The sequence below is a fragment of the Strigops habroptila genome, chromosome 2 (assembly GCF_004027225.2).
Source record: "Strigops habroptila isolate Jane chromosome 2, bStrHab1.2.pri, whole genome shotgun sequence".
Classification (NCBI taxonomy): domain Eukaryota; kingdom Metazoa; phylum Chordata; class Aves; order Psittaciformes; family Psittacidae; genus Strigops; species Strigops habroptila.
Genome location: NC_044278.2, coordinates 43,019,033 through 43,032,307, shown reverse-complemented (window position 1 = coordinate 43,032,307; position 13,275 = coordinate 43,019,033). Strand labels below are relative to the sequence as shown.

Here is a 13,275-nt window from a genome sequence, read left to right as displayed (position 1 = left end):
GACCTACTACATACATCTGCCAACAGGTGATCCATGGAACCACGACTTTGCTGCCCCAGTGGGATAAATGTGTGGACCTCGTTGAAAATGCACTCCCTTATGTTGTGGGTAAGATGTTTGTGAATGCGCATTTCCAAGAAGACAAGAAAGAGATGGTGAGTCCTCTGAGATCTCTGTGGCTTCCTCCTCTCAAATTGCCTCTGATGTTAGATCAAAATTTAAAAAGAGACAAGAGTCTTAAAAATACTTGAATAGGGGAAAAAAAAAATACAGGGAGAAAGTGGAACAAATTTGAAGAACTGTCACCTTTCTGTCCGTCTGGGCACTGCCCATTCTTTCCATCTGCAGCCCTTTAGATGAATATGTAACCAGATCAAAACCAGGTTGAACATGATTAATTTGTGTAAATGACAACAGCCACGCTGTGCAGGAACAGAGTGAGGGGTATTGATGAGAAATGGTTTAGTATAGCTAGTATAACTCATTATAGTAAAATTTTAGCTGACTAGTTAAAACGCTGGTCAAGATTTCTCTGCTTCAGGGTGACCCTTTTAAAAGCTACACTTGTAGTCTAAACAAGAGAAGTGAACTGACGTGTGACCCAAATTAAGGGAAGCTTAGAGCCACATAGCAAGAGTTTATATTTGTGATTCAAATAGTTTCAAATCTTTTTTGCTCCATGGAAAAGGAAAGTATTCTTCCATGCTGCTGAGTCCAGCAAATAGCTTTTAGCTGGACGTTCATTCTCTTTCTAAAACTTCAAACATAACTGCATTATCACTTCTCGTAATAACATATTCAAGTGATTAATTACTTTTCACAATAATTTATTATTTACTTTCAGTTCATATTGTTCTTATAAAGTTTTCCAATGTCTGCTTTTCCAGCCATTGATTTCTCAACAATAATCAGTTTAAAATGAACTAATTTAGTCATTGAACTTAGCTCTCAGGTGCAGGAGAGCCAAAACCATTTGGAAAACATGTGAAATAGCATCCTGCACTGGGAGCAACAGCTCTGTGGTAGTCCTTCACTGCTCTGGTTCAGTAGCCTCAGCTTGTCTGTTTGACTTTATCTAATTTGACTGTTTTCTCAAGGAAGGACTCCATTTTAGACAGACCAACACTCTGATTAGGCTTGTCCAAATCTTTGTGATGTGTGTTTCCCTCTCAGGTCCTGCATTTCTTTTGTTACAGCTGTGTTTCTTTTGCCTTCAGCTGGAATTTCCTCTCTGAGATCCAGCTTTTCAGTCTCCTGCTTCTTGATTGAGTTTGTAATGTGCTATTTGGCAGTTTAGTGGCAAATACATTTCAGGTATGCACAGTATGACTTCTGCACAGGATAAGAGGGAAGACACTGTAAGAAATGTACACTTTATGGAGGGCATATGGATATGGATGAAAAACTTTTTCATGTTTGTATATGAAGGGAAAATTCTGAAAAGCTGATAGAGAATGGTTTTCTGTTAAATTGTGACCTAATTAAAATATTTCTTAGCATGTATATTCATTTCACACCAACTTTTTGCGAAACTATTAGGTCTGAAATCACAATAGCCTCAATAGTAAGAAATTAATATAGAATTTATAGTGTAGATCAAAAGATTCAGACTTGTAGTGACCTGCCCTTGGAGATAAAATTAAATACAGGTGAAATTTGTTGCAATCCATTTCAAAGTGTGTTTTTCAAGGTAGTAATTTGTGGTGTTATAGTGTTCATTTCACTGGATTTCAGTTCTATTGCTCTTTATTAAGCACCAAGAAAGCACTTAATTTTATAGATTTTTTTTTTTTGGGGGGGGGTGTGTTTTTTTTTTTCCCTCTGGCTTATGGCATATATCTGTCTATGATAAGCAAATCCTGAGTTATGGGTAATATGGATTCTTTTTCCCCATGTTTTGTGGCTAATGTTTCATACCTTAGATACTTCACTCCTTTTATCAAGAAAGACATTATTTGTGCCTAAATATAGCACTGTTTCTAACCCAGAGTGCCTGCAGTGTTTCCTACAGCTATGCCTGAGCAGTTTCAGTAATAACTTTGATAGCAGGAATAGGTTTCTCCCCCTGCCCCCTGCAGCTACAGCTGGTGCATAAAGCCTAAGTACACACCAGGGCCCAGCTGCAGAGCTTGAGTTTGAACTTTCAGCCTCCAAATACAGGAGTTCACCTCATTAGTGCACTAAGTTAATTAAGTCAGTGCTCTGTCATCAATAGCTTTAAGTTACCCTATTCCCTGGGATGCAGTTTACTGTGACTGTTGACTGTTCAGTCATATTTAATGCTAGACCTGTTCCAGTTGTTCCATATTGTCTCTAAAAATAAGAAAATGCTTTTTGAAAATAGTAAAAAATGAATAATCAAAGGAGCTTTGCTATGTTTTGTCTGGCTCTGCCACAAATAAAGAAGAGTTCCGGGTTAAAATATACAGCCAATATATAAATAACAATTTAGTTAAAGGTAACATTATTTTCCAGGATTTAGTCCCCACTTTTAATGACATTTCAGAGCTACTAGATCCATAAAATAAAATTATATAAATCTCTCATACTTGACATTTTCATTATTTTAAAATGCAACATAACTGATAACACAAGGATCCATTAAGTCTTCATGCAATTATTATATGTCATGTCTTGTGCTATCTCAGCTCTGGCTTGGTCTGTACTAAAGGACTCAAGCAATGACTGGATCCCCAAAATTACCTCACTCTCACACTGTTCTCAGTGGCTACCTGTTATGAGGTTCCACTATTGATATAAATAGAAGCAACTGATTACATACACCTTTCTTGTCTGTGCTGCCAGACAGATGCATAGGCATGAAGGCTTTTCTGTTCTTTAGACTGATATAACGCATGTCTTAGCCATTAGGTTTCTTGTTTCCTGTCATTTCAGGGTTTTCTTAATGTGCATACTCACTAAACTCTTCTATTATTTATTTTTTTTTACTTGCCTGTGATATGCTCATGGCTTTGTATAGATGTCTGAAACAGCAGCCAAGCTAAAATGATTGTGGGTTTCCCTAGCTTTGCACAGATGAAAACTGTCACTGGTGGTTCAAGACCACAGAAGCAGTTAAGGTTGCTCAGCGTTGTGAGCCATGGCCCCTATCCCTGCAGTAAGTAAAGGGTAGGAGTACTTCACAAATACAGCTAAATACAGGCTAAATATTTGCATACTGCTTTGTATTTGGATCATGATACTGTCAGCCCAAATTCCATCCTGTGGCAGTATTAATAAGGCATGTCTCAGTCTGACATAAACCAAAGAAGGCTACAGGTGCTGTTTCTGGAAAAAAGTCTTTATTTGTGCAAATGCCTTGCAGCTTGCTCCTTCTTCTGCATGGGCTAGCGATCTAGAACCAGAGTATCAGAACTCTCCCCAGATCACTGCAAATCTCCCAGTATTTCTTATGATTTTAAGATAGATATTCTCACAATTGTGACATGAAAGGATGACCAGTGAACAGGTTGTGTGGTACATCGGAAGGAAAAGAATATGGAAAGAAAGTTATTTTCAGAAGAAGTTTCTGAGGACTGGAGGGAAAACAAATTAGCCTTCAAGGAAAAACAGCAGATACTGTCTGATTTGGAATCATTCATGGTCTAACCAAATCCATTGCTCCTGCATGCATCCAACCTTTTCTTATAACGATTCTGCCATGGCATATTTTACTGGGGAGGGTTTTGCTAAATATTTTACAGATGGAGGAGTTGACTGAAGGAATTCGCTGGGCTTTTATTGACATGTTGGAAAAGGAAAATGACTGGATGGACTCTGAAACAAAAAAAAAAGCTTATGAGAAGGTAACAAATATAAATGTTGAATGGGTAAAATCCTATTATGGTGAAGATTTGACTTGAGTGAAAACAGAATGTCATGAACTGTACTTGCAGTTCCAGTTACTGCCCATCATTTTGTTCGTGAAGGGACACGTGCCACATTTGTATTGCTAGAAGCTGAGCTGTCTGAGCTCCTGCTTCTCTGCTGAAGCTATTTTTGTTATCTTGTTCTTTCTCCCTTGCCTTTCCCCATCTAGCTCTGGCTGGTCTATACTTAGAGATTATTTCAGATTTGCCTGTACGGTAGCTTTTCTTAACAAGGTCTTCATCTTGATCGGGATGTTAGGATCACACCAACCTACAAACTGAAAATGATGTCTAAAATATCTGAGACAGCTGAGCGTATTTGGTGTGAAGATGAAGGATCCAGCCTAGAAGGGGATATGAGAATAGTCCAGGTCCTGTACCTTCTCCAGCGTCATGGTGGGAGGCCTTCCTTGAAAGCCATCTTCCAGGAGTGCAATTACCATCCCACCTGTCACCCATTTCCCAGTTATGAAGTTATAATTCCAGTTATGAAGTATTATGATCAAGGATGGCATTACTGGTCCTGTTACTTTCAGATGGCGTGACAGTAAAATGCAGGAGGTAAAGAAGGCGGCCAGCTGAGGTACTCGAAGCTCCCTTTTCACTCTACTCCCACATGTGATACACTGCAAGGGAGCTTGTCCAAATTCAGAGCTCTGACCCAGAGCAGCAGTCAGAAAAGGCATAAATAAAAAAGAGTTGAGGGCAATGTGTAGGACTGTCTCCTTATTTGTTGAGGCAATGGGATATCAGTAAACTAGTAAGTACCCTCTTTGAATAAACTGACATGCAAATGCAGCTGAACTGTTCCTGCTTGCTGTGCTTGAATAAAAATAGTGGTGTTTTGTTTTAAAAACAAATACAGACTTAAACTTTTGTTTTGTAATTCTGATAAAAGGGCTGTCGAGACATTTTGTCATGGAAAAGTTTTAAATTCCATACACAGCCCATTTAAATTTTACACACCAGTGCTTTTCACAGATTTGCAAATGAAACGGAGCTGCCTAAATGCACCAATAAACTCTATAGCAAAAGAACAAGAGTGAGATGCCATTTATTTTCTGCTAACCTGATGGTAAATGGGCTGCAGTTATTACTTTTTACTAGCTGTTATGCTTGGATTTTTACTAGAAATACCCTTAGAAATATAACGATCTTAAATTTAGATATTTGACAAATTTAATGCAAAATAAGAGCAGGAAGATTTTCTAATAAAGATAGATATATAACTTTTTTGTATATATATATAACTATTTTCTAATAGATATATATAACTTTACAGACATATGCACATCTGATGGTGATTTTTCTAGCAAACAATCTGCTTAACCATTTTGTTCAAAATTTGCTACTTGCCTTTCAGCAGGGAAACAATACAAGCATTGCTGCAAACTTAAAAAAATCCCAATCCTCCTAAAAAGGTCTCCCTTTCCCAGTTTAAGGAGAGTTTTGTTCAGAAGGTAGGTTAGATCTTTCGTAGGTAGAGATGCCTGTTTCTCTCTGTTGACACATTTAGGAAGCTTTCTGGACTTTGCTCCCAATTCAGGCATCTCATTTAAGTTTCTGAAGTTGATGGGGTGAGCCTGGGCCGAACAATGCATGAGAAACTAAATTCAAGCAGTACAAGAAGACATAGTACTACAAATAGCAAATTGTTTAAGTCCATTCTCACTGACTTGAAAAACAATTTTATAGTTTGCTGACATAAGATCAAGGTCAAGCTTGTAAGACACAAGTTTTATGTGATGACTTAGAAATTGCACCAACAATTATGTGGCAGGGCTTATGACTATAAGTTTAAGTTCAAAATCACGGAAATGGCTAGTTGTCTAGAAAGAAAGAGTCCAGAGAGACATCTTGGTAGATTTCCAGATATGGAGTTTGTGCGTGTTTATCAAATACTGTTTATTGCTAATGGTAGATATTGGATTTGTCCTGGGACATTTGGATGGGCATGTTTTTAGTTCAAGAAATAGATAAATTACATGTATTGTCAGATAATTCACTAGGGAAATCTTCAAAACCTGTTACTCTGTTCCAATTAAATGCCATGAGCCCAGCACTTTATACTGTCACTTTTTAAATATTTACACTTTGATAAAGCAGCACAGGCAACAGGAATTTGGAAGTGGGGATTGTTTGGTTGTTTAAAAAAAAAAAATCAAGGTCAGGTTGGATGCAGCTTTGAGCAACCTATTCTAGTTGAAGATGTCTCTGCCCGTGGCACAGGGGTTGGAACTAGATGATCTTTAAGGTCCCTCCCGACTCAAACCATCCTATGATTACTTTATAATATACATCTGTAAAAGTGGCTTTTCTTTGTTAATATTTGTCACCCACATCTGTGAGGATAGTGCAAGTACTGTGGATTTCACAATTCAGGAAGGAGCTTAGTTTGTTCTTGAATTGAAAAGCAAGTTGCGTTGTCCTGGGAATCTTCTCTGGTTTACTCTTCATTTTGGGCCACTATCAAGATATAGGCTGGTGTTATGACAGAGCGCAGTAGGATGCTGAATGTAGCTTCTTCCAGATGAAGGCAACCTCATTGCTCTCTACAGCTTCCTGAGGAGGGGAATTGGACAGGGAGATGCTGATCTCTTCTCCCTGGTATCCAGTGATAGGATGTGTGGGAATGGTTCAAAGCTGTGTCAGGAGGTTCAAACTTCACGTTAGGAAACATTTTTTACAGAGAGGTCTTCAGGCACTGGGAAAGGCTTCCTAGACAAACCTGTCCATGATAAAGTCATTTGGACAATACCCTTAACAACATGCTTGGCTGAGACCAAACTTGTATACCTTGCTGTCAGCCTGATGTTTTGCAATCAAAGGGACCATCGACCTCCAAAGGACTTACAAAAGGCCCTCTGGTAGAATCGATGCTTGAATTTTGCTTTAGGCAGCCTGTCAGTTCTATTTAATCACTGTAATGTTACTCCATCTGTGACTCTGTGTCTGTCCTGTTGTTTTAAGTTACTCAGAGGGGATACTACTAATTAGATGAGGACAAACCATATTAAAAAGATCAAATCCATTAGTCTATGTGACATAGGGAACAACTGTCTTGCAGTTTTGTTTTCTGAGAATTGCTGTTTTAGCCCTTGTGTACTTTGAAGTTAAGGTTTGACTGTCCCTCTGTAACAAAACAATGTAACGAGATAACATCTAATAAATTCCTTCTATCCTCCCTCCATTCCTCTCTTTCTGTGATTGAAACATGGATTTAATCCAGACCGTCTGAAAGCCAATCTTGCAAAGAAAGTTTTTAACAAGGTTAGGTGAGTCGGTTTGTCTTCACGTGCAGTTCTCACCTAGCTCTCTGGATGGAGCTCATGCTGCTTCCAAAAGAGCTCCGAGTCGGAGAGAAGCAGTCGGCTCTGTGCTGTGATGCTGTTTTCTGCCCTGTCCTTCCTTCTCTGCTCTGTGCAAGCCTTGCGTACTTGTCTAGCATCTGAAATTTGCTTAAATCGTGCCTGTCACCTTGCGAATTTTCAACTGAGATCTTGGATTTTAAAACAAGAAAACAGACAAACAAAAAACACAACGAAAGGTTCATCTTCTTACCGTTTTAGCTTCTCTTTTTTTTGTAAGGGTCATTAAATTTTGTCCTCATTTGAAGAATAGAGAAATCATTCGAATGAGCGCATCTCCAAGGGGGTGTCTGGCAACAGCCTTCAAGTACATGGTCTGTGAGTCACACAGTTAAGACAGTGCAGAAAGACCCCTAGTCAGCTGCCCAGGCATCTGGTGAGCTCGGGCCACCTTGCAGCCTCAGAGAAGGATTGCAGGTGAAGAGAGCGGGGAGAGAGAGGAGAGCCTTTTGTTTCGCTTACAACGAAGTGCAGATTGCAGCCAGCTATGTCAGCCAAACGGTATTGACAGCTGCATTTTGTACCGGTGGGCCACAGGGAAAAGGGAGAACCTGCAACTGAAACTTCATTGACATGACTTGTGTGATCAGGGCTCTCATCTTTAAAATAGTAATTTATTGCTGCTGCTCTTTGAAGGATAATTCAGTGGAAGATCGTCACTGAGATGTAAAATTATTCCCTTTCTTGGGCAGGTGCCATTAATCACTATTTTTCCTTCCTGAAATACCTTTGTGCTTGGGTTTAACTGGAGGCTTGAAAAAGAGACTTTTACACAAATGTCTGTTTTCTGAAAGTTTGCAAATCTCCTGTAAAATAGCCTGTACTGTAGGAAAGTTGGTAGGTTTTTTTTGCTTTGCAATACTATTTTTAAAGTATGGGCGATAAGCCAAAAAAAGCTTGTTTTTCCTCTAATAAGATTTTTCTGTAACATTATTAACCTCTTTAGGTCATGGAGCACAAATCCCAAGGTCACTGTACAATCATTTTTTGCCTTCTGAACTTGCCTGCTGCTTGGCTTTATTCCTCTCTGAGGAAGTTGCATATGCAACATTTGTTTTCTTTGCATTTCTCTGAGTCTGAAGACTGAGGCAAGAGGACCACAGGAAAATATAAGGACAGTGCCTAGCTATAGGTGTCTCTCTCAGGCAGCCTTAGGTACTTTTGTTTAGCCTAAGGGGTTTGTTCTGCTGCTTCAGAGAGCTACATCAAACCTCCCTATATAATAGTGTAATTTAGGCCAATAGCCCTTAGGAAATCAGGAGCCATCTGTACAAGCCATTATTTAACAAAGTATAGGTACTTTAACTGAGGTAGGTGTTCATGGGTTATCCCACTGAAGCCATTCGCTTCTCAGCTGGAATTTACTGGTCCTATCCAGCCCTCCAGTCAATTAACTGAGCCCCTGCTATCTTTCCTAGTTCTCTGTAATTTTTCTCTCTTCACATTTGGGTGATTTCACTACGAACGTGACAGCCATACTGCTCAGACCAGAGGTCCAATGTCTGTTTCGGACAGTGGCCAAACAGTAGCAGATGTTTAGACATGAACATAAGGACAGTGTAAGCATAAAGGGATACATCCACACTATCCTCTCCCGGCCTCTGACAATCTGCAGCTCAGTTGCTTCCTGAGCCAGAAGTGGTGTCTGTATTTATTCATATTTTTCTGCTGTAGGTTTGTCTAATGACTTTTTGAACCCATGACAATTGTTATCATCCATAACTTCCCAAGGCAGTGAGTTCTACTGCCTTACTGCATTTCCTTTTGCTTGTCTGGAAAATGTCACCTTCTCCCCCGATGTTCTTGTAGTGGGGAAACAAGAGAATCATAATTGCCTGTTCTTTTCTTGTGCCCCCTCTTGCTTCCGTATAACCCTAGCACAGCAATACATCCAGGAAGTATTGAGCCTCCTGCATTTGTTCACATAGACTGTCCAGGGCTTGCTCTACATACAGTTCTGAAAAATAACTTTTAATTAAGATCTCAGGCATATCCAGACTAAAAGGCCAGACACCACAGCTTCAGGAGCTGAAATTAATCTTGCTTAATGCCATGCTAACTTTGCACAAAGATGACAAATCATCCAATATGAAGAGTGGTCACTGGCTGCTCTGCAAAAGGAAAAAATGCCTTTTGTGTCTTGTGGGGTCTGTACGTAGAACCATCCCATGTAAAATAATGCAAAAATATGACAGAGGAACCAGCCTCCCATATCTCAAGTGGCCTTTTTCCAGAATGAAGGCTAGTACAAGGCTGACAGAACATTACATTTGGTAAAATAGGGGGATGGCATTTCTTTCCAGGTTCTTTTAAGTTGACTTTATATCTTAGTTTCAAGAATCTCAGAGAACTTTGCAAAGTGTAAGACTGCCTCAGAGCACTAACAGAAGCTGCAAGACTCACTTCAGAAGAACTAGGAAAAGAGGGAGAAATTTTGAAAGGCTCTAATTGCATTTGGGCACTTCACTCCTGTTCAAAAGCCAATAGCGGTGAGTGCTGACTTCCAAATTTACTACTTTTACTGAAAGCTTGATTCAGATCTTCTTGAAACAACCTTGTCATTTCTGAACTGGAAAGCATAATTCTGCTTAGTGCCACTTGAACCTTGGTCACACTTTTCCATTGTGGAATTAAGCTTTCTGAAATTAGGGTAGTCTCTGTCTGGATGCAAAAATTTAAGGTCTAGCCTGTATTGTAGAGGTTGCATTGCAGGGAACAATGAGCAAGTCTCCCAATAAAGCTGAAACATGGGTTTAGTATCCAGAAAAGGCAGACTCACATTTTAACTCTCTTCCTACATGTCTACAGTTCCCTTGGACATCGAGTATATCACAAGGAACTTACCTTCATGGTGTAACTCATCTTTATTCCGCTATGTTCATGGACATGTGAAGAGAAGGGGACAACTGAATAGGAATCAGGAAGTGAAGCTGTGCTGCTCAGAAACAATGTAGGGGATTTGAAAAGTTTGCTCTACTTTTCCTAGTTTGGAATTTGGTCAGGATATTGAGGCTGCCACTCCCACACCATCCCTGGGAAGCTGTTTGGAAAATGACAGTGTTTAGAGTAACATTTTTCACCTGGAAGATACAAAGAATGCAAGGTGCTTTCCTTCTAACGTAGCAGTGTTCCACACTTTCCTCTGAATTAAAAAATAGGTCTTCGCTTTCCACCAGATTAACACCACTTTTTTATTTTTTTTTTCTCAGTCAAATTTCTCATTACAATCATTATTTTTTGAACTTACAGAATACTCTCTCTCATGTCCTGAATTTAATTTAACTTCCTCAGGAAGGCTGGGCTTTCCTGTTCAGTAACCACATGAGATGTTCTTCTCCATTGGCCAGAGCTGAAACTAATAGCCATGGCATGTTTGTTTATCTCTTATCTCTGAGGTTAGATCGCTGCTGTCAGCTTCTCCCTTGTTATCTAGCTCCTGCTACTGCTCACTCAGTTGTGCAGGAATGTCAGTTCCATTAATAACCTGAGCACCGTGCAAACAGATAGTGGAAAACAGGTGAAGAGAGAGGAAATTGTATTTAACCCTGATCTTGCAGCTGTCATTTTTCAGACTCTGCCACGACTCTGTAAGGCCAGAATGGGTGCATGACATCAAAACTCTTACGAGAAATCTCATGCTTGAAATAGAAAGAAGGAGAGAGATGAATGGACACACCTGCAGATGATCAGGGACCAAGGCGAAACTGAAGTTTTTGTGTTGGAAAAGCAAGATGAAAGCGTTGGTATGCCAGAAGACAGATTACTTCTTCTAAAGGGCAGCAAGTCCTCCAGTGCCCCTGGAAGTCTCAGACAGTTTCAGCTTTAACTTTCATTATCTTTGTTGTTTCACCAAGTCAAACTTCTTTCTGTAGAGGAGCAGTTTCAAAGACATTATAGTGCTCCCAGCTCAGCAGTAACAAATACTGACATATGGGATACCCATTCTCCATATGAAAGAATCTACGAGGGCATGCTCAGGTGTCTACTTGTCATTCCCTCTCTATTTTCAATGAATATGCATTTCCTGGTTGTGATGATCTCTATGTCCTGTTGTCCTGGGTTCAGCCCACCTGAGCCACCATGAGGAAAGCTATCTGCTTGCTGGGAGTGAGCAGGAAGCTCAGCAAGGTAGGGCTGTGGGTTGGGCTTCCTGCATGGATCCTCAGCCTTGGGCACCGAGCTGTCCAGGAGCAGGAGCCTGAGCAGCGCTTTAACGTGCTCAGGTATTATACTAGTCATGGAGGTTTGAAGCAAAGTTGTGAAATGTTTAAATGGCTTCAGGTACTAGTATTGTTGGAGTTTACTTTTAGAGGTGCTTTACCACAAGGAGGTCATTTTTAACTTTCAGAAGCCAGGACACTCTGCCTGAGAATAAAGGCTTCTTCAGCTGCCCTCTTTTGCGAGGGAGCTGTGAGATGTCTTGTGCTCAGTTTTCTGGGTAAGTGGTGAGGTGGTGAGTTCCATCAATGTGAAAATAAGTATATATGTATAATTTATCTAAAAAATAAAAATATGTAAAGATTAGAAATCATGAGAGATTTGGTCTTGAGTAGAAATTAGAGCATTTCCTGCATATATTTCTTCTTTATTCTGCAGCCTACATTTTTGCCTATGTATGCATTTGCTTTCCCCCTTATATTATAAGGCATGGACAACCTGTACTGACATGCTTACTGGTACACTGCTGGTTAGGGTCTCTGTTTAAGCAAAAGGAATTTCTCCTCAGAGAGAACACCTGCAAGTCCTGAGCCAAGTAATGCTTGTGTTTAGGTCCTTGGTCCATATTTCAGTTTTAGAAGCATGTAAGAATGAGCCTCTACCATATCTGGTCTCAGCTGTATCTAGACTGGATCTGATTCTCACTTGTGGCTAGAAATGAAAAGGGAATTTTTTACATTTTATTCATTAAAAAAAAAAAAAAAAATTGCTCTGCAACCTTTGCTTAAGCAAAGGTAACCTTGAAAATGTTAAAAGAATATAAACTGATGGAAGCAAAAGCTGAGGTCAGAAGTTGTCCCTCCCTGGAACAGGTTATTCAGAGTTTTGCATGAAACTGTCAAACAAAATGCTGTGGTTAACTATATCCCATATAGCTGTGAGGGAGAGACAGCTTCCTTGCCCTTTCCTGGTCCCTGACGCTGCTCCTCTCTCAGTGTTTGGTGCCAGAGACCTCTTCGGCACACCAGGCTTTTTGGATCCTTGGGGACTTTTGTTCGTGCAGTGGTTTTTGTTAAACCTGTTGTTTTCCCAGAGTTAAACCAAGAACAGCAGAAAAGATTTTGCAGCAAAGCGGGTGTGTTTCTAGCAAGAAGTGGCATGAAAGTGGGAGTATGGATTGACTGATGAGGAGCTCTGGGGGTGAGCAGTGAAATTAATCCAGGAAGGAGTTTCAACAAAAAATGCAATATAGTAATATCTGCAGCTCACTAACATGCCAAAGCCCAGTTAAAGATAGCTTTTTTTGTTGTATCATTGCAAATCCTTAGGATTCTGGTGCAAAATTTATTTCATAAGGATATCTAATGTAATTTCAAAAGACAGATAAATGAATTTTGAGTTGGGGATGTGTGTTTGTGGAGTTTTTTTTTTAGGGGGGTTTTTTGGTTTGGGTTTTTTTTTTTTTTTGGTTGTATTTTTGGTTTTTTGGGGGGTTTTTTTTTGGTTTTTTTTTGTTTTTTTTTTACCCTGGTGTGTGTTTTGTTTTTTATTTACGAGAAAATTTAATTGGAAAGCATAGAGGATTGCCTGAAAATAAAGGCATGACAAGGTACAGTCTTCTAAAGTGCAAAGAATGTATCCAGTATTAACTCAAGTGCATGGGCTATTACAGCCCTGTCAAAGGCAGCTTTAGCAGCATATATATATACCAGCATGATGCTAATGATAGTCTGTGCCTCTAGCTCTTGCTTCTGGCTTGTTTGAAGCGCAGCCGGAGGAGCTCCTAGCTGTCCACATGCACGTCAGTATAGTCATACCTTAAGCGATCCACAGGTTTTTAGAGGGGAATCCAGTGCAGAAATCCCCATGCTGGAGTGGAC

General features: G+C 39.8%; 1 protein-coding gene across 1 annotated transcript in view; it reads left to right on the top strand.

The window, feature by feature from the left end:
* The window catches only part of PHEX (phosphate regulating endopeptidase homolog X-linked), a 90,843-nt gene that overhangs the window by 37,873 nt on the left and 39,695 nt on the right, over positions 1–13,275 (top strand). Inside the window, exons 11-12 of the mRNA XM_030476877.1 lie at positions 27–155; positions 3,705–3,806. Of these exons, the coding sequence (XP_030332737.1) occupies positions 27–155; positions 3,705–3,806 (231 nt within the window). The remainder of the gene's footprint in view (positions 1–26; positions 156–3,704; positions 3,807–13,275) is intronic.